Raw genomic sequence first — 23,838 nt, 5'->3', positions numbered from 1 at the left:
CATTAGTGCTCTTTTGATGTCTAATGTATGTAGTGCCCTTTCAGCCACGGAATCTGGCTGTGGGAAGAACACTGGTAATTCTACTGTTTGATTTAAATGGAATGGTGAGATTACTTTTGGTAGAAATTTTGGATTTGTTCTTAGAACTATTTTATTTTTGTGTATTTGAATAAATGGTTCTTGTATGGTAAATGCCTGTATTTCACTTACTCTTCTGAGGGATGTGATTGCAATGAGAAATGCGACTTTCCACGTTAGGTATTGCATTTCACAGGAATGCATGGGTTCAAAAGGTGGACCCATGAGTCTTGTTAAGACGATGTTAAGGTTCCATGAAGGAACTGGTGGTGTTCTTGGTGGTATAATTCTTTTTAGCCCTTCCATGAATGCTTTAATAACTGGTATTCTAAATAGAGACGATGAATGAGTAGTTTGTAGGTAAGCAGATATTGCTGCGAGGTGTATTTTTATAGATGAAAAAGCGAGGTTTGCTTTTTGCAAATGTAGTAAGTATCCCACTATGTCCTTTGTAGAGGCATGCAATGGTTGGATTTGATTGGTATGGCAGTAGCAAACAAACCTTTTCCACTTAGATGCATAGCAGTGTCTAGTGGAAGCTTTTCTAGCTTGTTTTATGACCTCCATACATTCTTGTGTGAGGTCTAAGTGTCCGAATTCTAGGATTTCAGGAGCCAATTTGCTAGATTCAATGATGCTGGGTTTGGATGCCTGATCTGTTGTTTGTGTTGTGTTAACAGATCTGGTCTGTTGGGTAGTTTGACATGCGGTACTAGTGAAAGGTCTAGTAGAGTTGTATACCAAGGTTGTCTTGCCCATGTGGGTGCTATCAGTATGAGTTTGAGTTGGTTTTGACTCAATTTGTTTACTAGATATGGAAGGAGAGGGAGAGGGGGAAAAGCGTATGCAAATATCCCTGACCAACTCATCCATAGAGCATTGCCTTGTGATTCGCGGTGTGGGTACCTGGATGCGAAGTTTTGGCATTTTGCGTTTTCTTTTGTTGCGAACAAATCTATCTGGGGTGTTCCCCAAATTTGAAAGTAATTGTTCAGAACTTGGGGGTGAATTTCCCATTCGTGGACTTGTTGGTGGTCTCGCGAAAGGTTGTCTGCTAGTTGGTTTTGGATCCCTGGAATAAATTGTGCTATTAGGCGAATGTGGTTGTGAATCGCCCACTGCCATATTTTTTGTGTTAGGAGACACAATTGTGTTGAGTGTGTTCCTCCTTGTTTGTTTAAATAATACATTGTTGTCATGTTGTCTGTTTTGACAAGAATGTATTTGTGTGTTATTATGGGTTAAAAGGCTTAACGCTAGAAATACTGCTAACAGTTCTAGGTAATTTATATGAAATTTTGTTTGGTGTACATCCCATTGTCCTTGAATGCTGTGGTGATTGAGGTGTGCTCCCCACCCTGTCATGGAAGCATCTGTTGTTATAACGTATTGAGGCACTGGGTCCTGAAATGTCCGCCCTTTGTTTAAATTGTTGCTGTTCCACCATAGAAGCGAGAGGTATGTTTGGCGGTCTACCAGCACCAGATCTTGAAGTTGACCCTGTGCCTGTGACCATTGTGATGCTAGGCACTGTTGTAAGGGTCGCATGTGTAGTCTTGCGTTTGGGACAATGGCTATGCATGATGACATCATGCCTAGAAGTTTTAGCACAAATTTTGCTTGTATCTTTTGGTTTGGAAACATAGCACTTATTACCTTGTGGAATGCTTGCACTCTTTGTGGACTTGGAGTGGCAATTCCTTTTGATGTGTTGATGGTTGCCCCTAGATATTGTTGTGTCTGACACGGTTCGAGGTGTGACTTTGTATAGTTGATGGAGAAACCCAGTTTGTGAAGGGTTTGTATGACATATGTGGTGTCGTTTGTGCACTTTTTTACTGTGTTGGTCTTGATTAGCCAATCGTCTAGGTAAGGAAACACATGTATTTGTTGTCTCCTGATATGTGCTGCTACTACTGCTAGACATTTTGTGAATACTCTTGGTGCAGTTGTTATTCCGAATGGCAACACCTTGAATTGGTAATGTATTCCTTTGAATACGAACCTTAGGTACTTTCTGTGAGAAGGGTGTATCGGTATATGAAAGTACGCATCTTTTAGGTCTAATGTGGTCATGTAATCTTGCTGTTTGAGCAGTGGAATGATGTCTTGTAGTGTGACCATGTGAAAGTGGTCCGATATGATGTAGGTATTTAGTGTCCTGAGATCTAATATTGGTCTTAATGTTTTGTCTTTTTTTGGAATTAGAAAGTACAGGGAGTAAACGCCTGTGTTTTTTTGTTGTACTGGTACTAACTCTATTGCATCCTTTTGCAGTAGTGCTTGAACTTCTAGTCCTAAAAGTTCTAAATGTTGTGGTGACATTTTGCGTGTTTTTGGAGGGATGTTTGGTGGGAATTTGTGGAATTCTATGCAATAGCCATGTTGGATTATTGCTAGTACCCAATTGTCTGTTGTAATCTGCTGCCAAGATTGGTAGAATTGGCTTAGTCTTCCCCCCACTGGTGTTGAGTGAAGGGGTTGTGTGACTTGAAAGTCACTGTTTAGGTGGAGGTGTTTTTGGAGTCTGGAATCTTCCCCTACTCCTTGGGAATTGACCCCCTCTATATCCCCTGAAATCTCCCCTTTGGAATGAACCCTGATATGGTGTGGTTCTTGTTTGTTGGCTGGTGGTGTCTGTGGGTTGGCCACGAAACCCCCCTCTAAATGGAGTTTTTCTAAAAGAGCCTCTGCTCTGCGGGGAGTAGAGTGCGCCCATGGCTTTGGCCGTGTCTGTGTCCTTTTTAAGTTTTTCAATGGTTGTGTCCACTTCAGGGCCAAAAAGTTGTTTCTCGTTGAAGGGCATATTAAGGACAGCCTGCTGGATTTCAGGTTTGAACCCTGAAGTGCGGAGCCAAGCGTGTCTCCTTATGGTGACAGCAGTGTTGACTGTTCTCGCTGCAGTATCGGCTGCGTCCATTGAAGAGCGGATTTGATTGTTTGAGATCGTTTGTCCCTCTTCAACTATTTGCTGCGCCCTCTTTTGGTATTCTTGGGGAAGATGGTCTATGAGAAGTTGCATCTCATCCCAGTGTGCGCGGTCATATCGGGCTAGCAGCGCTTGAGAATTTGCGATGCGCCACTGGTTGGCTGCCTGTGATGCTACTCTTTTTCCTGCCGCATCAAATTTTCGGCTTTTTTTGTCCGGAGGTGGGGCGTCGCCAGATGTATGGGAATTTGCTCTTTTGCGAGCTGCCCCTACTACTACGGAGTCAGGTGGTAACTGCGAAGTAATAAACACTGGGTCTGTGGGTGGTGGTTTGTATTTCTTATCCACCCTTGGGGTGATGGCTCTTGATTTTACGGGCTCTTCAAAAAAATTTTTGCGTGCCGTAACATCCCTGGTAGCATTGGGAGACATTGATATTGGCTATGTGTAGTCGAGAGGGTGTTAAATAAAAAATCATCCTCTATAGGGTCGGAATGCAGTTGGACATTGTGGAATTCTGCTGCCCTAGCCACCAGTTGCGAGTATGAGGTACTGTCCTCTGGCGGTGACGGCTTTGTGGGGTATGAATCGGGATCATTGTCCGGCACTGGGGTGTCGTATAGGTCCCAAGCGTCTTGATCCTGATTATCTTGACTTATAGTAGTTTGCGCTGGTGAGTGCATTTGTGGCGGAGTTTGTGCCGGCGATGCCTGTTGTGGTGGAGAGGGCGGAGGCGTGACTTTTTTAACCACTTTGGCTTGTGGTTGTGCGTCATCCTTGAGAACTCCGATCCTTCTTTTTCTCATTATAGGGGGAAGGGTTGATATCTTCCCTGTGTCTTGTTGGATGTACAGTCTTTTTTGTGTGTAGTCTGATTCTACACTTTGGAGCTCTTGTCCAAATCTGTGCATCTGGCCACTTATTCCTTGTTCCTCTGTGTAGGAAGGAGGTGTGGAACTTTTCGGCGCCGAGAGAGAATCTTTTTTCGGCTTCGGCACCGACAGATTTTTTGTGGCTTTCGGCAGTGTGTCTCGGTGACGATGTTTTTCGGTGCCGGCATCTTGTTTTTGCCTCTCGGAGCCGCTATCTCGGCTCCGAGGTTGCTCCATGGCGGTCCCTCGACCGGAATCGGGTGTCTTCGCAATGGGCGTGCCCTTTTTCGGCACCTTCGACGGCTCGCCGGTTTTATGGGTCGAGCCATGGCCTGTTGGCAGTGGCGTCCCCTGGGCTTTTGTCTTCTCCATGGTCTTTATTTTCGACGTCTTACTCACTGTTTGTTGTTGTTGTTCGACGTCGGAGTCTCCGGATTCTGATTCCGGAACCGAGAATGTTTCCTCTTCGTCGTCGAAACGTTGTTTTGTCGGCGTGGACGCCATTTGTAGACGCCTGGCTCTTCGGTCCCGGAGAGTTTTTCTGGACCGGAAGGCTCGACAGGCCTCACAGGTATCCTCCTTGTGCTCGGGGGACAAGCACAAGTTACAGACCAAGTGCTGATCTGTATAAGGATACTTACTGTGACATTTTGGGCAGAAACGGAACGGGGTCCGTTCCATCGGCTTCGATGTCGCACGCGGTCGGGCCGACCAGGCCCCGATGGGGGATCGAAGCTACCCCAAAGTCTTCCGATGATCGGTGTCGATGTACCTAACTATCCCGATACCGAACGGAACAATACCGACGCTTTCTTCCGAGATTCTGACTAACTTTCCGAACCGAAACACGGAGCGAAAAGGAATACGTCCGAACCCGACAGCGGAAAAAAACAATCTAAGATGGAGTCGACGCCCATGCGCAATGGAGCCGAAGAGGGAGGAGTCCTTCGGTCCCGTGACCAAAAAAGACTTCTTCGAAGAAAAACAACTTGTAATACTCCGAGCCCAACACCAGGCAGCGGACTGTGCTAAACATGTGTATCTGCAGCAACATATGCCATCGAACACACTGGTATTTGGTCTAAAACAGGAAGTGAGTTTTGAAGCAGACTGGTTTCTAGAGGGATATACAACTATCACAAATTTGTAGAAGCACAAATATTTGTGTTTTTTCAAGTATACTCTAAAGCATGACTTGCTTCAAGCTGACTCTGGATTGATGAACTGGGAATTCCCCTGCACACTTGCCCCTCAACCAATCGTAGAGCTGCCTGCAGTGACAGAGTTCAATGAGCTCTTACAAATGGGTACAAGTATGAAGGTCCCTGACAACTTGTGTAGTTTGCATCCATAACACTTTTCCCTTTGTCCCCAAGACTTCCCGTGACACACTGGTGCCCACAGTATCAGACCTAGGGTAAGCTGCTAGATGGGAGATCTTCCAAACTGGAGGGGAGATCCCTCCTTTGTGAGCCTCTCTTAGTCACCACCAGCCAAGTCATGACTGGAGGCAGCAGATTCCCAGGTGCACCAAGGAGATTTACCTATTATTCTACCCCATGTAAAGTGAAGTCCATAAGCTCCTGATCAATGGAGGCCCACATGTGGGTGTAGTTTTTTTTAATCAACTATAATTATTGTTGGCATAACCCTTCACAAGCATTAGTGTGCACGATTTATGATAAAGCACTTCACAAACTTTGCCTGTTTTTACAATTACCCGTAGCTCTTAGAGAACATGTATAATAATCCAGTAATGTATTGGCATGATTATACATGAATAGTGCCCACAGAGTATCAACCACCCCCACTAATACTTCCTATCCTCCCATTCGTTTAGGACGTCTAGAAGAAAGTCACATAGTATCTTGCGAGAAAATCCCTGGAGACTTCACCTGAGTCCCTGTATGTATGCATGACTTTTAAGGATCTTGGGTGGCTCCCCGAGGAAGGAAAACTTAAGCAAGTCTGACAGGCTGGCCATAAAAGCTTGTAAGAATGGCCTGGACAGGGATGGGCAGTGTGTATCCGGTTTACTTTGAACTTAAAAGCTGGAGCTATCTTTGACTCACTCATCAATTTCTGGCTGTGAGGCGGCATGAACCCTGCAGAAGTTGAGCCAGACCGTGGCCCTGCTTGCCTTGCCTGCTGAAGTTGCTCAGCCTGGAAGATGGCAGCCAGCATAGGGAGTCCTAAGAACTATAAGATAGTCTGAGTGTGGTCTACTCACCATAATAAGGTAGAGGTGGTCTGCTGAAGATTTAACATCATCTGAACCAGATGGTCTAAAATATTCACATCCCACAACTGTTCAGCCACTGTGCTAAAATGTATTGTTTTATCAACTTCTTTGTTGCTTCCTTTTGACCCACAGTGCTAGTTTGAAGTACCAATTTAGTCTTAACTGTTGTCCTTCTTGAGACTCAGGACATCCTACAATTAAAGTTACTCTATTGTAAACCAATGTATTTGATCTCCAAGATGTTGACACCTTTCTCTTGAGGTGCATGTAACACACCTGATGCTGTTGTGCTTGGTGTCTCTTCCATTATATACATGCTCAGATATTTAGGTATTTGAACATGATTTTAATTAATCAGAGTCATGAAGTATCACATTATGGCAGACATATTATGGTTCCACATTTTGAGCAACATTATCCATTTCCGTAAAGCTCTGTGGTTTGTGTATTTGTAGGGAATAGGGAATGTATAGCTAGGGAATTAGTGATAATTACTGATACTTATTTTGTCTGATCAGGGGAGTTTAGACCTTAATTTATTGTCTCCTCTCACTTTTGTTTTTAATCTTGGCAGAGGTTGGATATCACATTAAATTATGCTTTACCTCTAGTCATTTTTAACAGCACTTTTCTTTTTCATGCCAATCCTACATCACTACACTTTTTTGACCGTCTGGTTACCATCAAAAAGATCTCCGGCAAAGAGCCCCCTCGTGGGGCCCGTCAGGCATTGCAGTGCCGGCCTGACAAGGAGCATAGCCCTATGATGAAGCATGTCACCCAATGGTGAGTGAGGGCTCTTGCTTCGATGATTTGAACACTCAGGAACCTTTGAATTATTGGTTTACACCTTTGTAGTGGAACTGTGTATATACATTTTTGCTTTATATATCGGATGGAAGCCGACACTGTGCATGTCCTAAAGTTTCTTTCGAAGTAATGTCTCTGGGGAATGCTTACAGATGAGTAAATTCTTTCAAATCAGGCTTCTCGGTAGGTCATGCGATGGTGGATGCCGTGGCAGTTGGTGAACACCCTATCGAATGTTGACAGCTTACGGGAGTCAGACTTTCTGTTCCCCCCACTCCTAAGTTCTCGGACATGTGTGATGTCAATTTGGTCCTTAATCGCTTCCATTCTTGGGAACACAATCTGTTCTTATCCAGGAAGGAACTGTCAGGTAAGTTAGCCGTGCTCTTATGCTGGGTATCCTGTAAGACCGTACCGGATATCAGTGAACTGGACATCAGACGTGGGATGCTTATTTATACAAAGTCACCTTTTTCTATTTCTAGACATACGAAAACTAACATCAGGATTGTATGAAACCCATAATTTAAAGATATGCCCAAACTGTGTGTTACACCGTGCATTAAGTCTTATGAGAACATGACTGAAGATCTCAGATCTGCTAGGGCACCCAAAAAAATGTATTGAAATCAAAAAACCTTTTAAGGTAGTTTCATTCTCAACTATCACTAGATGGGTGATACAAGAAGCAATAACTGAGTTGTCTATATTAAGGGCTCATTCTGCCAGGGGCGCTGTGGTCTCAGAGGCATTCCCTTCGGGAGATTGTTTAGAGGATGTTATGATAGCTGCAGATTGGGCATCTGAGCCCACATTTAAAGATTTCTATCTTAAGTCAATTGTCAATGCAGCATCCTTGGTGCTTCAAAAGCTTTAAACATGCATAATCTGAGCCTCTGGTGCCGACAAAGAATACAAAATGTTCTAGCTAACCCGAAGTAAAGTTTAAATTCTACCAAGGACACAAAGGCAAGGATTATTACTCCCATTGGAATACATTTCTTCTTATGGGGCTGTGATTCATCTACTCAAGAGTTACAGGTAGTATATCTCACTAAGTACGCAATTTACATTTATACGGAATGAAATATTACAGCAGTACTTTCATGTTGTAACAAGACAACATTCTGTGTTTATACGACGTAAGATGGCGGACTCGAGCCGATAGAGCTCCGCGTCCCAACTCCAGATTATCCGACACCAAAAAGCTTACTAGGGGCCAGTAACTTCTAAACACCTGGCGCCCCACAGTGCTGAGTCGCCCGCGCAGGTGAGGCGCAAAGAGGAGGCCGTGCTGGTGGAGTGCGCTGCTGCCGTATCTGGCCTGTGGGGGTGACGGTGACTGCGGAGTCGCTGGGGCAGGACGTGTGCCCACACTAAGTGAGTCGCGGTGGAGGCTGGCGCACCCGGGTGCACAACGGTGCAGAGGGCCGCGGTCCCTGGTGCAGTGCTGCGGGCGCTGCAGAGGAGACATGGGCCTGCTTCTGCGCAACTTGGATGAAGCGCGGCTCAGGGTGCGCCCGACTGCGGGACTGGACGGGGCGGCCCGGGGGGCAGAGCACCTAGTGGATGAAAAAGACTTTGACGGTTGGGCTGCTCGTGCTGCTGCGCAACACCATTCCGGGAGCGCATGCAAGCGGGCCCAACCCAACCTAAATAGATGAAACGTCGCTGCAGCCTGCTGATGGTGAGGCTTGGAAGTGGCCTTACCGCTGGTCCTTGGGCCAGGAGCTGGAAGCCAGCCCTCACTAAACTGCACGGGGGGAAGCTAAGCCATGCAGTTCAGCAAGATGAGGGGATGTAGGCAAGTCTTAGCAGGCTCACACTACTGCATAGTTGGGACACTATCTGAAACTACCTTCGTTGTTCGGTCCCCTTGGCCTGACTGGGTGCTCTGGTGGGCCCCACGGGACGGAATCCCCTGAGTGCTACCTTGTCAGCGAAGAAACTACCTATACTACCACTGACATTTTTACAGGCTCTGGATATGGCGGGGACTGGCCGCCTCCGTTCTGAAACCGGTGCTAAGCATCCGCAAGACGCCGCAACTCAAGACAGCCAAAAACTCGATGCCGTACTAGCGGCGGTGGAGCGCATCGCCGATTCGCTGGAACGGGTCCGCACATCCCTGGAAGCCAAAATAGACAAGGTGGCCAGTGACCTTGTTTTGTTACATGCCGATCACCGCAATTTGGTGGAAAAGACAGGCACAATTGAGGCACGAATAGAGGAATTGGCGCCCGCGACATCCCGGCTAGAGACCGAAATGGGAGACGCATTGGCCCGCATAGGAGAATTGGAGCGTCGTGTTGAGGATGCAGAAGGCCGCACTCGAAGAAACAATATACGCGTTATTGGCCTGCCGGAGGGCGTGGAGGGTCGTGATGCTGTGACCTACTCTGAAGCCTGGCTCTGGAGATTGATACCGGAGGGAACTCTGACACCTTTCTTCTCAGTGGAGCATGCACATAGGATTCCTACAAGACCACGACCCCCGGGAAGTGGCCCACGTCCCTTTATAATTCATTTGCTTCATTATGCAGACAGGGATATTATCCCTAGATCCATGAGGCAATCACCACCGCCTCGAGTCGCACAGGTCATGCTGTTTCCGGACTACACATTAGCTGAGCAGAGAGACCGCGCCTCCTACTTACCTTTAAAACGCAAGCTCCCGACACTGCATCTTGTGTACTCTCTTTTATTCCCGGCCAAACTCCGTATAATATCTGATAACAAATCCCACTTCTCAACCACGCCAGAAGCGGCGTGGGAATGGCTGGAGTCAACAGGCCGTATCAGAGGCCGGGACCTGGAGGGGAACCCACCAGTGCCACGGGGTAAGCGCACCCATGTGAGACGTGGCCGCAAAGCAGGTAGTGCAACTCCGGAGAGCGCGAAACATGCCCCCGATCTGGAACAAATCATCCAGAAACGACGCAAGGCATTGCAGTTGGCAGCAGCCATCAACACTTCGCCAACTGCATCGGAAGCAGAAACTGAAATTTCACAACCCCTAAGCGACCGTCCTACTACACCAGATCAACTCTCCGAAACGAGTTCTCCGTCGTGCTTGGGGGTGACCCCCGGTACGGCAGATGACCTGTTCTAGAACCCTTCGGCGCCTGTCTGGGCGACTTAGCGCCCCCACGGTCATATCCTTTACAGTCCCAATTTTTTTCTTCAGTACATAATGCGCACCTTGTTTACAGATATGCCATGTAATATTGCACTAATCACCTGGGGATGCACCTGCAAACTCACAGGGAAATTGACTAGCAGGTTGCACGACTTGTGCCGGTGCCCCAGCTGTTCACAGGAATTAACTTCTACTGGCCCCCCCACCCAATTATCCACATACGCCAGGGTGCACAACTCACTACACGCTCATCATTACGTCACACGGCCTACCCCACACTCCTACTAGTGGAGAACTACCATGTATAACTATTTTGTTGACCCCATGGGTTATTTGGTTTGGGCGGAAATCGGTTGTTCCTCTGCTCTGATGGTATTCCGTTTGCTACTGTTGATACGGAGTCTATACATAAGTTGCCTGATTGAGTGCTGGAGCCCGTTATTGTATGTAAAGTCCTGCTCTTATGGGCCGCGCAGATAGTTTGCTGCGCCAACAACCAAACACTACCATGAATATCTCCATCGCCCTTATATGGAATGTGCGCGGTATACAAACGCCAAAACGTAGGTATTCCATATACTCCTACCTTAAAAGACACTCCGTGCACATTGCGTTTCTGCAAGAAACTCATTTGGCGCTCAGAGATCCTCCGTTTGCAGCGGGGTTGGAGAGGTCAGTTATATGCGACATGTCACTCTACCTATGCTGGGGTGCTCTGGTTTGGATCAGACCGGGCATCCCCTTTGTAGCAGAAGACCAAATAATAGATGATCAGGGGCGGTACGCGTTGGTACGGAGGCGACTTGCTGGCCGGGCCATAGTACTGGGCTCCATATATGCTCCGAATGTGGATCAGGCCTCCTTCCTACATACTTTGTCTAACCAGCTGTCGGGGTGGAGCGACTATCCCTGGTTATTGGTGGGAAAGTTTAATAGTGTACTGGATCCGGACTTAGACCGCTCCTTCCCCCCCGTTGCCCACAGCCCACAGCGCCCACTGTATCAGCTGAACGTGCACTGACTGCCTGGACTAAAAATTGCCACTTGCTAGACATATGGCGCCACCAATTTACTCATATTACTCTGCCCCGGACTCCCTACATGTGCACCTTGATAGAATACTATGCACACAGAATTTATACCCTACAGTACTGGACACGGACTATCTGGGTCGCACGCACTCAGAGCGCAACCCGCAACTTGTGCGTCTGGGCTGAGATGTCTGTCCCCCGACAGTCCCCACTTGGAGACTTAGGCCCGAGCTCCTGGAAGATGCAGCATTTAAAGCATCATTAGTTGAGGCAATTCCTGAATACTTTGCACATAACGAAGGTACGGCATCTTCAGGCCTGATGGAATGGGATGCTTTTAAGGTTTTTATTAGGGGTCACTGTATGGGAACGCAGTGGAATCTGCGTCGCTCTGTGGAGCGCGAACTTGCCCAAATGGAGCGGATCTTACTGCGTCCTGAACGGGAGATTGCCTGAAGTCCCACCGAGATAGCACTATTGTCAACGGCTCGGGCCGAGCACTTTTCCCTCCTGGAGCGGTTACGTTGTTTAAACTATGCTGCTCACTTGGCGCGCACCCATACTTCTGCGGATAAGTCGGACAAACTCTTAGCTTGGCTGACTAGGTGCGAACTAGACCATGGCCCAATTGTGGAGATTCGCTCGGAGGCTGGTATTGTGCTTCATACACCCTCGGAGACACACTCAGCATTCACACAGCATTATAGGACTCTCTATGACTCGGCTACATCACTGCATCGGCCGACCTGTGCAGAATTCCTCTCAGCAACTACACTGCCCCACCTGACAGCGGCCCAGCGGACCGCATTGGAGGAGCCCCTTGAGCTCTCCGAGATCCAGGGTAGCATACACGAACTATCCACGGGTAGAGCTCCTGGCCCAGATGGTCTACCAGCTGATTTTTATAAGACATTTTCCTCTATACTTGCACCTCAACTCCTCCGCATATACGAAGAATCTGTGCAGAGAGGATTTTTGTCGACGTTGCAGAATGAGGCGCTGCTGGTGTATCTCCCCAAACCAGGCAAGGACCCGATGGAGCTTGGCTCATATCGACCATTAGCAATGCTCAACACAGATTATAAAATATTGGCCAATACACTAGCAACGCATCTGGCGCCCATGGTGCCGGACCTAGTACACGCAGACCAGAACGGATTTGTGCATGCACGAGATACATCTCACAACATTAGGCAGTTGTTCTGTGTTATGCACTATTCGAAACAGGACTGGCCATTGGCAGGATGCCTGGTTCTCGACTTGGAGAAGGCCTTTGATTCCTTGGAATGGACATTCCTTTTTGAGGTCCTGCAGCGATTTGGCATTGGACCTCGCTTTCTCCGTATGGTTAGGCTACTACACACTAATCCCCAGGTCCAGGTCAAAATGGGGAGGGGGGGGAGTATTTCGGAGCCAATTGAGGTGCACTGGGGCGTGAGACAGGGTTGCCCCCTTTCTCCGTTGCTGTTCTCCCTCGCCATGGACCCCTGGCTGCAGTACTACGCAATCAGGGCCCCCGCTGGGGGTATTGCGCTAGGAGATGGTTTACACACTGTATCACTGTATGCTGATGACCTCTTACTGTATTTCAGGGATGTCACGCAGGGTCCCTCGTTGGTCGGGACATTTCTGCAGCAGTTTGCCTCACTTTCTGGATTAAGGGTTAACTGGAGAAAGTCCTGCCTCTTTCCCTTCGATCCTACACTCCCAAACCCAGGTTTGCACCTCTCTGGAGTTGCAGTTCCTTGGCAACCACACACGTTTAGATATTTAGGCATCCATATCTACCACCGTAGAGAGGACTTGTTTGACGGTAACCTTAAGAGGGCGGTGTCCTCCATCAGATCCCAGATGGCCTTTTGGCAAACGCTGCCACTATCTGTGGCAGGCAGGATTGCCCTTTTGAAAATGATTGTACTACCATGACTATTATACTACTTCTCCAACCTCCCCTATTACATACCGGTCAGTTTTTTTAGGGACCTGGAACCCAAGCTGAGAGAATTTATTTGGAATAAATGGCCCTGCAGAGTTGCGCTTAAGAAACTTTATATGCCACTGGAGCAAGGCGGTCTCTCGGCTCCTTATCTGGAACATTATTATTTGGCATCCCAGCTCCAATGGGTGTCCAGATGGCTGGCGCGACTTCATCTCCCCGATACAGCAACTACTGCAGGCCCCTGGTCCTTTGCACGGGTAGCGCACTTGTTTCACCCACTCACATGCTCGGCGCCGCCGGAGCAGCTTTTCCTTAAGGTGGCCCACAGCTGCTACCGCAGGTCCCTGCGCCTCACGAGGGGAACTTTCCCGTTCGCCCCGGCTCTAGCCCTACTGGGAACACCTCGTGGCTCCGGAGTCACATCAGGAACTGAACTTCGGGTGTGGCATGCTGCAGATCTGCGCACGTTGGGCGATCTGTACAGTGATGGCAAGCTGATTTTGTTCCCCAATTTGGTCACAGATGCGGGCCTTCCGGCAGGACAGTTTCTGTTGTATAACTCACTACTGCGATCTTTATCAACTGAATGGGGAGACTTAACGACTGCCCCCCGGACCCATCTACTAATACAATACATACAGGTGATGGGGCAGGGAAGACACCTGATTAGGTGGTTTACGGATGCACGGCGAACTCTCGTGGTCCAGGAGCATGCCGCACTGCGTACTGCCTGGGAGAGCAAATCGGCTACCCCCTTCAGGGACTTGCAGTGGAAAACTGTTTTCTCTAGGCATACTACTATACCTCGCAACTCCAGTTTTCGACTTATACAATTTTACATTATCCATAGGGCATACCTTACGCAAGCTCGCACTAACAGATATTTCTCTTGTTGCGATGCATCTTGTCCCCCTTGCAAACTTCTCAATGCAGATATAATTCACATGCTATGGTCCTGCCCCTCCTTACATATCTACTGGAGAGCCGTAGTGGACTGTTTATCCGCATGCACGACACGCACAATATCATTCACATGGGAGGCCTGCATACTGGGTTTATTCCCCAGAGGCACGCAGCACAGGGCCACCACAAGATTTTTAGATTTGGGTTTTGTGACGGCCAAAAGGCTGATCTGCAGAGGCACCTACCGAATTGGCTTGGAAACAGTCATTTGCAATTTGGGCGGGTGCGGAGGGGGTGGCGCTGAAGCGGGAAGATGTACTTGGGCTGCGCAAATACCCCCTATCAGACAGCTGGGAGGTGATGCTGGCACACTTACAAAATCCAGACACAGACTCTGATTTAGAGGCGTCAGACTAGCATTCAGGACAGCCTTGCGTCCAACACAAACTGGGGGCACTCTGAGGAGGTCACCGGAACGCTTACCGATTGTTGCACTCCCATCACAAACATGTAAGCCAGACACCAGGCATCTGGAGCTAAAATACGGCCCCAAAATACATTAATACACCTTCAAGACACCGAGGGGATTCCACATACATGAAGGCACAATCATGCAGTCATCAAATACTTGAAGATAAAGTACTCCATTGTTTAAGAATGTTACTGTTTTTATTTGTTGCTAATTTAGGATCAACATTTATATAGATACCTCTGTAAATGCATATACACTTCTGCGAAAGGGCAAAGGAAGAGACAAGAAGACTACCACTCTGTGTTTAACCCCAGAGACCCAATTTCTTCTTATACGGAACACTTGTACTTAGTCTCAGGCGAACCCCAATGACTGCAAAATGTAATGTATATGTTTGAATACTTCACTCATTGCTCTAGCTAATACAATTACACGTCTTACTACTTGCTGTTAATCCTTATAATTATGCAAAATGCCTTCCATTTTATGAATATCTGTTGTATCCATGTCATCACAGAGTCAAACGGTTATGGTTTCAATGAAATAATAATAAAAAGATTCCTGAGATGCTGTGTTTATATGACTTGGTTAACTTTTAGTTACAATTTGGAAATAATGTTGGTTCAGTTAATTATTGTTTACTAAGAACGGAGCACATAAATTAACAAGATCAGGATCATAGGATAACGTTTTGATTGCATGAGGAAAGAGGAAGAGGGTCATAGGCAACACAATGTCATGGTCATTATATGATTTTGGTTGTTGTTTGGACTACTGGTTTTTCCCTATGTTCATGGTAATGTAGTTGAGTAGTTCTGTTTTCATTAAAGCAGACACAAATGCATAATCCTCGTCTCTGTGCCCTTAACAGAACTGAAACTTTCTTTTTACGTAGGCTTGGACATTTTTCATTAAACACGCTGTTTGGGCAAAGGCACTGCCCAGCCTCACTGTGCAGACTTCGTGTTTTTTCCATACTTGTATGGCATTTTATTTGTGACTTCTGTACCACTTCTGCAGCTACAAAATGGTACCACCATTGTGGGATGGTGCCTTGGAATCCATGTATTCTTTTTGGATCCATGGAGCAAGAAAATGGTGGGTTGCAGGATCCACTAATCCACAGTTTGGCCAATGTATTCAGTAGCAATCACGGATTACTTTTTAGGGGTTACATTTCCGTGGACAAACATTTTCTCAGGGACAGGGATTGCTCCTCTTGCCCTCTTACTGGACCGACATATTTTGCAACGCATGCATCACAAATTTCTTACATAACATAACGGCAGCCAAAATATACATTTGCTGTTATGGCCATCCAATCACATTATGCTGGTGTGCAGAAACCTTGTGAATCCTGCAATAAGCTAAGGGAGAAAATGTTCCCTCTTCCAACCTAGTTCAATTTATTTTTCAATTAGGAATCCGCATACCACTCACAAATCTGGATTAACAGAAAATTTGTGAAATAGTATACACGATTTATCTGTACCTTAACCTTCCATGTAAGCCCAAAAGCTTTTTTCAGTCCAAATATCTCGGAAACTACCTAATGGTTTTACATTAATCCAGATTCTGGATTCTTAGAAAGGTTCTAGATTTATTCCTGTCTGATTTAATTTTGTAGAACAGTTTTGCTACAGCGTAGCATATAAATTTATATGGTAGTTAAAAAGTTAAAATCTTATATTTTTGTACCCTCCGTTACATTTTTCTTTGTGGACAAATCTGTACAAAACATGATTAAAAAACGCGGCTCAGTGCTTTAACTGCAATGAAGATTTATCAGACGTTGCCAAAGTTCTTATTAAACCAAAACAATGAATTTTCAATGTAAAGTTAGACTTAACAAAAAATACACACTTGCTATCCCAGCACTTTATATTTGCACAGAGACGATGAGCACAAATGGCCATGGCTCTCATAAAACTTTGGAACACCGCATGAGCACTTTAATGAACTAAGGCAAACTGTCAATATCTTCTTTCCATATTTGTCCAAAGGAATGAAATTCAAGCAACGGCACTTAACATTAATGCTAGCAAGATGCTTTGAATGAATTTACCAATAAGAGAAGTGTGGTTTTCTTCCTCGAAATCAATGGGATTATACCTAAGGGATAAGTTCAATCAGTCAAATTGTACCACATGGAATGCACTGCACAATCAATGCTCCGAGTTGTTGAACCAGCATCCTCATCAGTGCATATGACGCAGAACCAATGCTGAGGTGTGTGCACATGCTACAGAGCTCTCCCTGTGGCCATTTGGCAAGAGAGAGAGAGAGTGCCAACTCTCTGGTGAGTGTGTGTTCTATATTGCCTCCCCCAGCCTTTAGAAGTGATCTTCAGCACTACACCTGAACCTACAGAAAGAAACCATAGGCGTGGGCATGTGCTAACATGTCTTAGTGATGGCACTTTGGCCTGTGCATCAAAACGAACCACGGGTCAATGGACAAGAGATGCATTTTTAACACCTCCTGTGAATGGACATAACGCAAAAGCACATGCTGAAGAGCATTACTTAAGCTGTGCACGTGCTGTGAGAGTTGTGTAGGCACCCCTCTGCTATGTAATGCACTGCCAAAAACACAGGATTTGTGCAAGCACTGCATGTACTGCATGTGCTGCATGTACTGCAGAACTGCTCCGCTGACATGAGCAGCAGAACCACATCCCTGGCATGTGCATGTTTTGCAGAATCTCCCCCCTCATTCATTAACAAGAGTTTTAGAATCAGCGTCTTGACAAGTGTCGCTTGTGTGAATGTGTACATGTGTGTAGCCTGCAATTTTGCCATTGATTTACCTGTCACCTGTGTGTATTTGTAGCGTGCACTTTTGCCATTAATTTACCTGTCACCTGTGTGTGTGTGTGTGTGTGTGTGTGTGTGTGTGTGTGTATGTGTAGCCTGCACTTTTGCCATTGATTTACTCGTCACGTATGTGTGTGTGTGTGTGTGTGTGTGTGTGTGTGTGTGTCTGTGTATGTGTGGACTGCTGCGGCCCAGTGCAATGAATTATCTGACTTTTGTCGCCAACACTACAGCTGCGCTTTATGATGATACAGCTGGTGAAACCTTTTGACTTAAAAAAAAGCAAAACTAAAACCTTTGCCTATGCTTGCTTTAATACTTAAGATGTCAACCTGCTTTCAGTTCGTAGCGTGGCAATGGTCTTTAGCACAGGAGGCTCTAAAACGTCATGCTTTATTCTTGAAGTCCAAGAAAGGTTGTAGCAGTGAAATACTCTGCATGACTATCCTTCTGGTTGCTATTCATGCGGTGACCTGAATGTATTGTTCTCGTGTTACTACACCATCAAAAGATTTCTTGCCCTCATGTATACTGGTGCACAAACAAATATTTTAAATATACAAAGATATTTATGCTCGTAAACCAAGTTCAATGTAGAAAGAAAGTTGAAATGCGAGTACCTGCACTTTTAACTCTACTTCTTAGATATTTCAGAAGTTCTTGTGTTCCTTTCTAAAAGTGTAAAAAACAACGATTTTAGTCTATGATGCAATATGGAAATTATTTGATAATACAGCAAGCAAATCAAAGCAATATTGTATTGTCTGCTTACATTAAAAATGTCCCTTCGAATGCCTCTCAGGGGATTGCCCTCCAACAACAAGGATTTTAAATTAGGAAGGCTTCCAAGAGCAGAAGGTAAACTGTGAAGGAAAAAAAAGCATTTCTGATTAACTTTGTAGCAGCAGTTAGAAACTCACTCGCTCAGTTTTCTAGTGTGTATTACATGTATCACACAGTTTTCTACTATGTATTACAAATATGCTTTTTTAATTTTTGGAGTACTGGTTCATCTCAAATCTAGAAAAAAAACACAGTGTTATAGGCCTGTAAAACTTTCGATCTATAGTTTTAGAACACACAATTGTCTAACAACGTCGAATGGTAAACTGTATTAATGTAAAGAGGCTAGGATCAGGGCACCAGGGGGCAATGGTGGTAGATAAAGATGCACCTAATGAGATTCACGTGTCCACTGGAACTGAAATCCAATAATCATTACGGCTTGCCGCTGCCATGGTTTCCGAGCAGGGGTTACTAGGTCACAATCACAAACTTTGAGGCTTTTATCTCTCATGCACTGGGGTTGGATTACCATAACTGAGCAGAGTACACTCGTTTAGCACTTGGCTCTCGGTTTAGAGAGAGAGCAGTTCAAAGCTAACTCGGGGAGGTAGTTGCAGTTAAAGACACTTACCGCAATTCTCTTCATAGCTATCAATCCAGCTCGTGCTTCAACTTGGTTAAGATGAAGTATTTTATCTCGCAGCACCCAATACTGCATAAACAAGTCATAACTAATATGGAAATTACTAGCAACTATGATATTCAGACGCAATTCTTCACTCTGCATCTAGTAATCTGCCTTCTATTTAAGTTTGTGACCATGTGGGCTTTTCTCATAGGGCCAGCCGTACAAAGGTGCTTGCGATTACCAAATAGCGTTTTTCTTTTTCGTAATCACAAAGGTTGTATGTTTGACACACTGTGCAATTCCCAGTGGGTCGCAAATAGACCTACCTCATAAATATTAATGAGGTAGGTCTCAGTTTGCGACCCACTGAGAAGTGAAAAAAAATCAAATGATGGTTGCCTGCTGGGATCAGCAGACCACCCGTGTCTGTGATTGCTTTTCAGTAAAGCAATTTTAGTTTTTTTGGAAATGCAGATGCTTTTCAAAAAGAAAAATGAAAAGTTCTTTTAATCTTTTAGGAGTAGACAGTGGCCTGTGGGACCACTGTCTGCTTATAAAAACTATCTTTACAACCATTCACAGAGGGGGAGGGGTCCCTTGGGGACCCTTCCCATTTGCAAATGGGTTACCACCAACTTTAAGTTGGCTGTACAATTTGACTGTTTTGCGACTGCAAAACATTCATACATACCACTGTGATTCGGTATTAAGCAGGGACACCCTAAACAATCCCCATTCCTAATACCACATCACAAGTATTGCAACCGAAATGATGTTACAGAAATTTTATCTATGCATCAAATGTCCACAGTCTCTGTGGGATTGCTATCTCCTTAGCACTGTGGTGAAGGCTGCTTTTTTGGAAGGAGCAATCACAGACTGCAGCCTCTCAACTGTAGCTTCTTCACCACCTAGTCCTGCCTTCCCACAGGCTCCTCTGTGTAGGGCACAGAGGTTGTGTTTGGGCTGCGCAGGGGTCAGTCTTTGGAGCAGCAGTCACTACCCCTCTGAAGAGTCTTGATGCCCCTCCCATCACCCAACAAAAGAATTATTACACTCTGCACATATAGTATATATAATATTGCTCTATAACCGCAAGCAATGGGCTGTTATTTTTCCAGAAGCACAGAAAAATAAACACATCCATGGAGAAAAAAATAGCTTAAAAAGGACCAAGCCAGTCCCTGTGACAAACACTTGCTTGAATGGACTAAAGCCATGCACAGAAGGAGTTGGACATTAATTACACTATTAAAAACAATGAAATCCACTGAAAAATTTAGAAACTGAGTTAAGGTTCTAGCTCAAACATGTAAAACAAGCAAAATTCGAACATCATGGTTATGAACTCACACTACACACACACTAAAAGCACCCATCAAGCTTAAAACAACTGTGAATAACAAAGATACACAAAAACAATAAACTTGGGAACAACATGGCAGGCACTGTGAGCTATGGAGTGAGTTCTGTGTGTTCATAACCACGCAGTTCCAGATCCTTGGTGCATGCATGAAGAAGACCTATTGCCTTAATTTCTTTTTTTTTTATACTTAATCTCCAGTCTGATGGTGTTGTGGCTGTGGGTGTGCCGAGAGCCATCATAAATGGTGAGCTTGCCAGCCAAGCAAACAAGAATGCCTGTCAGAATGGCTTTTTTGGATGATGCAGCTAGTTTTGAAGACAACATTGGTTGGCAAAAGCAGCCACTGGAGTTCCATCGAGGTGGGGATGATGTGATCATATTTCTTTAGGGCCTTAAAGAGGCATGATGAAGCATGTACGATGCCTTTAAGGGGGCCAGCGTGAAATCTTGGAGGCCAAGAGCTTTGACACCATCCCGATGTGAGAGTATGAGAAGCTTGAACAGCTGCTCTGAAGTCACCCTCAGGGAAGAATACTATTACTTTAGGAACAGTACTGGTATATATTGGTTTTGTTATTAATATGTTGCAGGAGAATGAGATTAGTGTCCAGAGTCAACCCGTGTGAGTTGGTATTGGGTGAATGCTGTGGTCTGACTCTGTCCTGGTTCACTATGTTGAACAAGGTTTGGACTAGCTGTGGATTTCAGTTCTTGCTGAGTAGCAGGAATTCTCTTTCATTGGAGTTAAGCTTCAGGGAGGTCCTGGACATTCACATCTGGGTGCGAGTGAGATGTTTGAGGTATTGAATGTCTACAGCAGAGAAGATTTTCATATTTATTTGAGCAGCCTAGGCATATTGGTAAATGTGTGTTATTCCTATGGGGAAAAGATGACACCCTGGGGAACTTTGCAAGTGATCAGGTTCTTCTGAGACCTGAAGAAAAAAAAGGAACCAATGTTGGTTGGATAGGTAGGAGGAGAACAAGTGGACGTCTCCAGTAAATCCTATTCCAGGCTTCAGGGTTTGGGCAAGGTTTGGTTGAACTGGCTGTTTCAAAGGCAGCGGAACCATAAGGAAGCATGGGCTAACTTTATGTATGGTTAGGAGAGCGTTGTCTAGGACTAGCAAGGTGGCAACCTCTGGCACCACACATGAGTGATGAAGCCAGTTGTTCCTGAGCAAGCAGGCAAAATGCTCTTCTTAGCACATCTGGCTGTCAAGACAATAGTACCTCATGACCGTATGGAGTGGCGCCTATGTAGCAGCTTCACAACTGTCTAGATCGCGGGCCAACGTAGTTGTAGCAGCCTTGAATCTGGTAGAGTGAACACCCAAGCCTTCTGGGGGCTGCTTTTTGGACATTACGTAGCAGATCTTAAGGAGGAGAACAATCCAGCAAACAATGGTCCTTTTCTGCACAGCTTTGCCTTCTTCACTCAAGTGAACTCAACAGCTGATCATCCATCTAGTGGTCTCTGGTATGATTGATATAGAAGCGGAGTGCTATTTTCGGATTCAACCGGTAAAGACTTTCCTCTTCTTTAGAGAGGTGAAGCAGAACAAAAACTATCAGAAGAGTGATGGTCTGAGTAACATATAATAGAGTCACCACCTTCAGTAAGAAGGAAGCTAGTGTCCACAGGATGAGGTTGTCCAGGTTGAACAATGTATAAAGGCAGTTAAACAGAAAGGCCTGGAGTTCACTAACCAGCCACACTGATGTTATTGTGACAAGAAAGACTGTCCGGGTGCCTTGCTCCTGTGACAGAAAATCCTCCAAAAAGGACAGATGCTTAATCCCAGAAGTTCGGGATACCATCATCTCTGTGCCCATTCCGGAGCCACAAGTATGACTTGGGCCCAGTCGGCCGTGTTCTTGTTCAGTACTCAGGAAAGGTATCAGCAAAAAGGCATACGGGATTCCCAAGTTCCACTCTAAGTGGAGAGCATCTCTGAGCAAGACAACTGAGACAATAGTGAACACATTAATTTCAACAGTAAAATTCAAGGGAAGCAGGCTTGCAGGATTTGGGTTGATGCACTCCATATGGCAGGGTCCACACCTGGCTACTCTTCTAATAGCTATTTGAAAATACAACAAATTACTTGGCCACAAGCCTCATTTTTGTTTTTACTTTACCATAATGTAGAAACATTTTTAAAATTGACATTTAGCAACTTCCAAATTGTGTGATTTAGGAGCTAATGTACCAAAGCTAAGAGTGAAAAGTCTATGGTTATATTCCCATCTCTAGTGATAAACTAAAACTTTGCCACACGTGTCCTACTTATAATAAAATTAAGAAAATAATAATTTTTATCCTTTCAGCAAGATGTAAAGATTAGAGATGTTAAAACTTTTCAAGAAGTAGGATCTGTGACTTACCTTAGTGCAGTATTCTGTGTATCAAATTAGATCTAGCAAAGTTTGCTGGTGTGTTAAACAGTAGCAAAACAAGGTGAAATCTTAGAGATTCTAAGAGAGAAATTAGCACATCAGTGAAGAATTCTGCGACACTACACGTACATAGGCCTTACCTTGGTTGGTGCTCATAGCCTGAATGGGACTGTACATGCATTGTACACTGAAATAAATTGTGTACATGTTATTGATTTTTTGGGGGACTTTTTTTTATGGAAGAGTTTTTTTTAAGAATAACCTTCAGATGATGAAACTCAAATTGCTGATTTCTTTTATGAAGTCTGATAACAGGGAGTAGTTCATTGGCATATAACTCAACAGCTCTGGGTGTTAGTTTTGACTCCACATGTTCCTTCTACACGTTAGATGAAGCTGTATTGCCCCTTGGGCTAAGTCAAGAAAGAACTGTGCTGCTATGGTACAATCATGCAACCACTGAAAGGCACTGATAAAGAGGAAAGACGTGGTAATATTTGTAGGGTGATGGGACAAAAGGGCATTACAAGGATGCACTCCCTAACAAAGGAATCCCACCACTGCAGAAGGAAGATGTCGTCAGAACAGCAAACGCAACATGGGGCAGAAGGAATTTCTACAGCAAAGAACAAGATCCCTATTGGCAGTGAATTATATAGTAATGGCTGTGATGCCAGTAAGGCAGACATGGAAATCCCAGAATTAGATATGTTGTCTAGGGAGACAGGCTGATTAATATTCATCTGGGCCACTCAGAACATATCTGGCACTTCTAGTGACAATGAGAGGGGGAATGATCATTCAACCTCAATTGGCTCTACCAACTGATAGTGGTCCAGACCTGATGCAGGAGGCAAGTTACTAGAACAGGGTCAATCTGTACTCTTCTAAACTGTTCACGGGATCATGTGATGAGAGGTAATGATGGTGAAAGGCTTCTAATTAGGTACAGAGAAAAATCCCTAAAAGGTAGGATTATAAATTTAGAGTGAATGTATTGAAAGAAAATTAATTAAGAGACTGAGGTCTGGAGTATCCAATACATGATAGCAGAGAATGTTGACAGTTACTAAGCGCTATATCTGGTCATGCTTGTACTGGAACGGTATGGGAAGTTCAGGGCCCAGTAGCTTCCCAATCCAACGTCTCTCCCTTCATCACATTGTATGATTGATCTTGTGTGGATATCGGTCAGGCTCCAAAACTAATACCTCAGGCATGTCTAATAAATCCCACTAAATGGGCAATTTACAGAGCACTCATAGTACATCCAATATGGCAGAGAGGCAGTGTGTGCAAACTCAGATCTCCCCCTGGTATACAACGGTGACAATATTTTCTACCATGATATTATAATGAACTTCCTTGCAGAAAACAGCACTGTACACAACACTTTATCCTCGTAGTGGATGCTTATCAATTTGACA

The 23,838-nt window shown here is 45.1% G+C and overlaps 1 protein-coding gene across 1 annotated transcript in view; it reads right to left on the bottom strand.

Annotated features, from left to right (window-relative positions):
- Positions 1 to 23,838, bottom strand: part of LRRC40 (leucine rich repeat containing 40) — a 333,058-nt gene that overhangs the window by 170,321 nt on the left and 138,899 nt on the right. The window contains exons 8-9 of the mRNA XM_069232449.1: positions 18,004 to 18,094; positions 17,852 to 17,903 (exon numbers count right to left, since the gene is read on the bottom strand). Of these exons, the coding sequence (XP_069088550.1) occupies positions 17,852 to 17,903; positions 18,004 to 18,094 (143 nt within the window). The remainder of the gene's footprint in view (positions 1 to 17,851; positions 17,904 to 18,003; positions 18,095 to 23,838) is intronic.

This window comes from Pleurodeles waltl, chromosome 4_2, assembly GCF_031143425.1.
Source record: "Pleurodeles waltl isolate 20211129_DDA chromosome 4_2, aPleWal1.hap1.20221129, whole genome shotgun sequence".
NCBI lineage: Eukaryota > Metazoa > Chordata > Amphibia > Caudata > Salamandridae > Pleurodeles > Pleurodeles waltl.
This window is presented reverse-complemented; position numbering and strand designations above follow the sequence as displayed.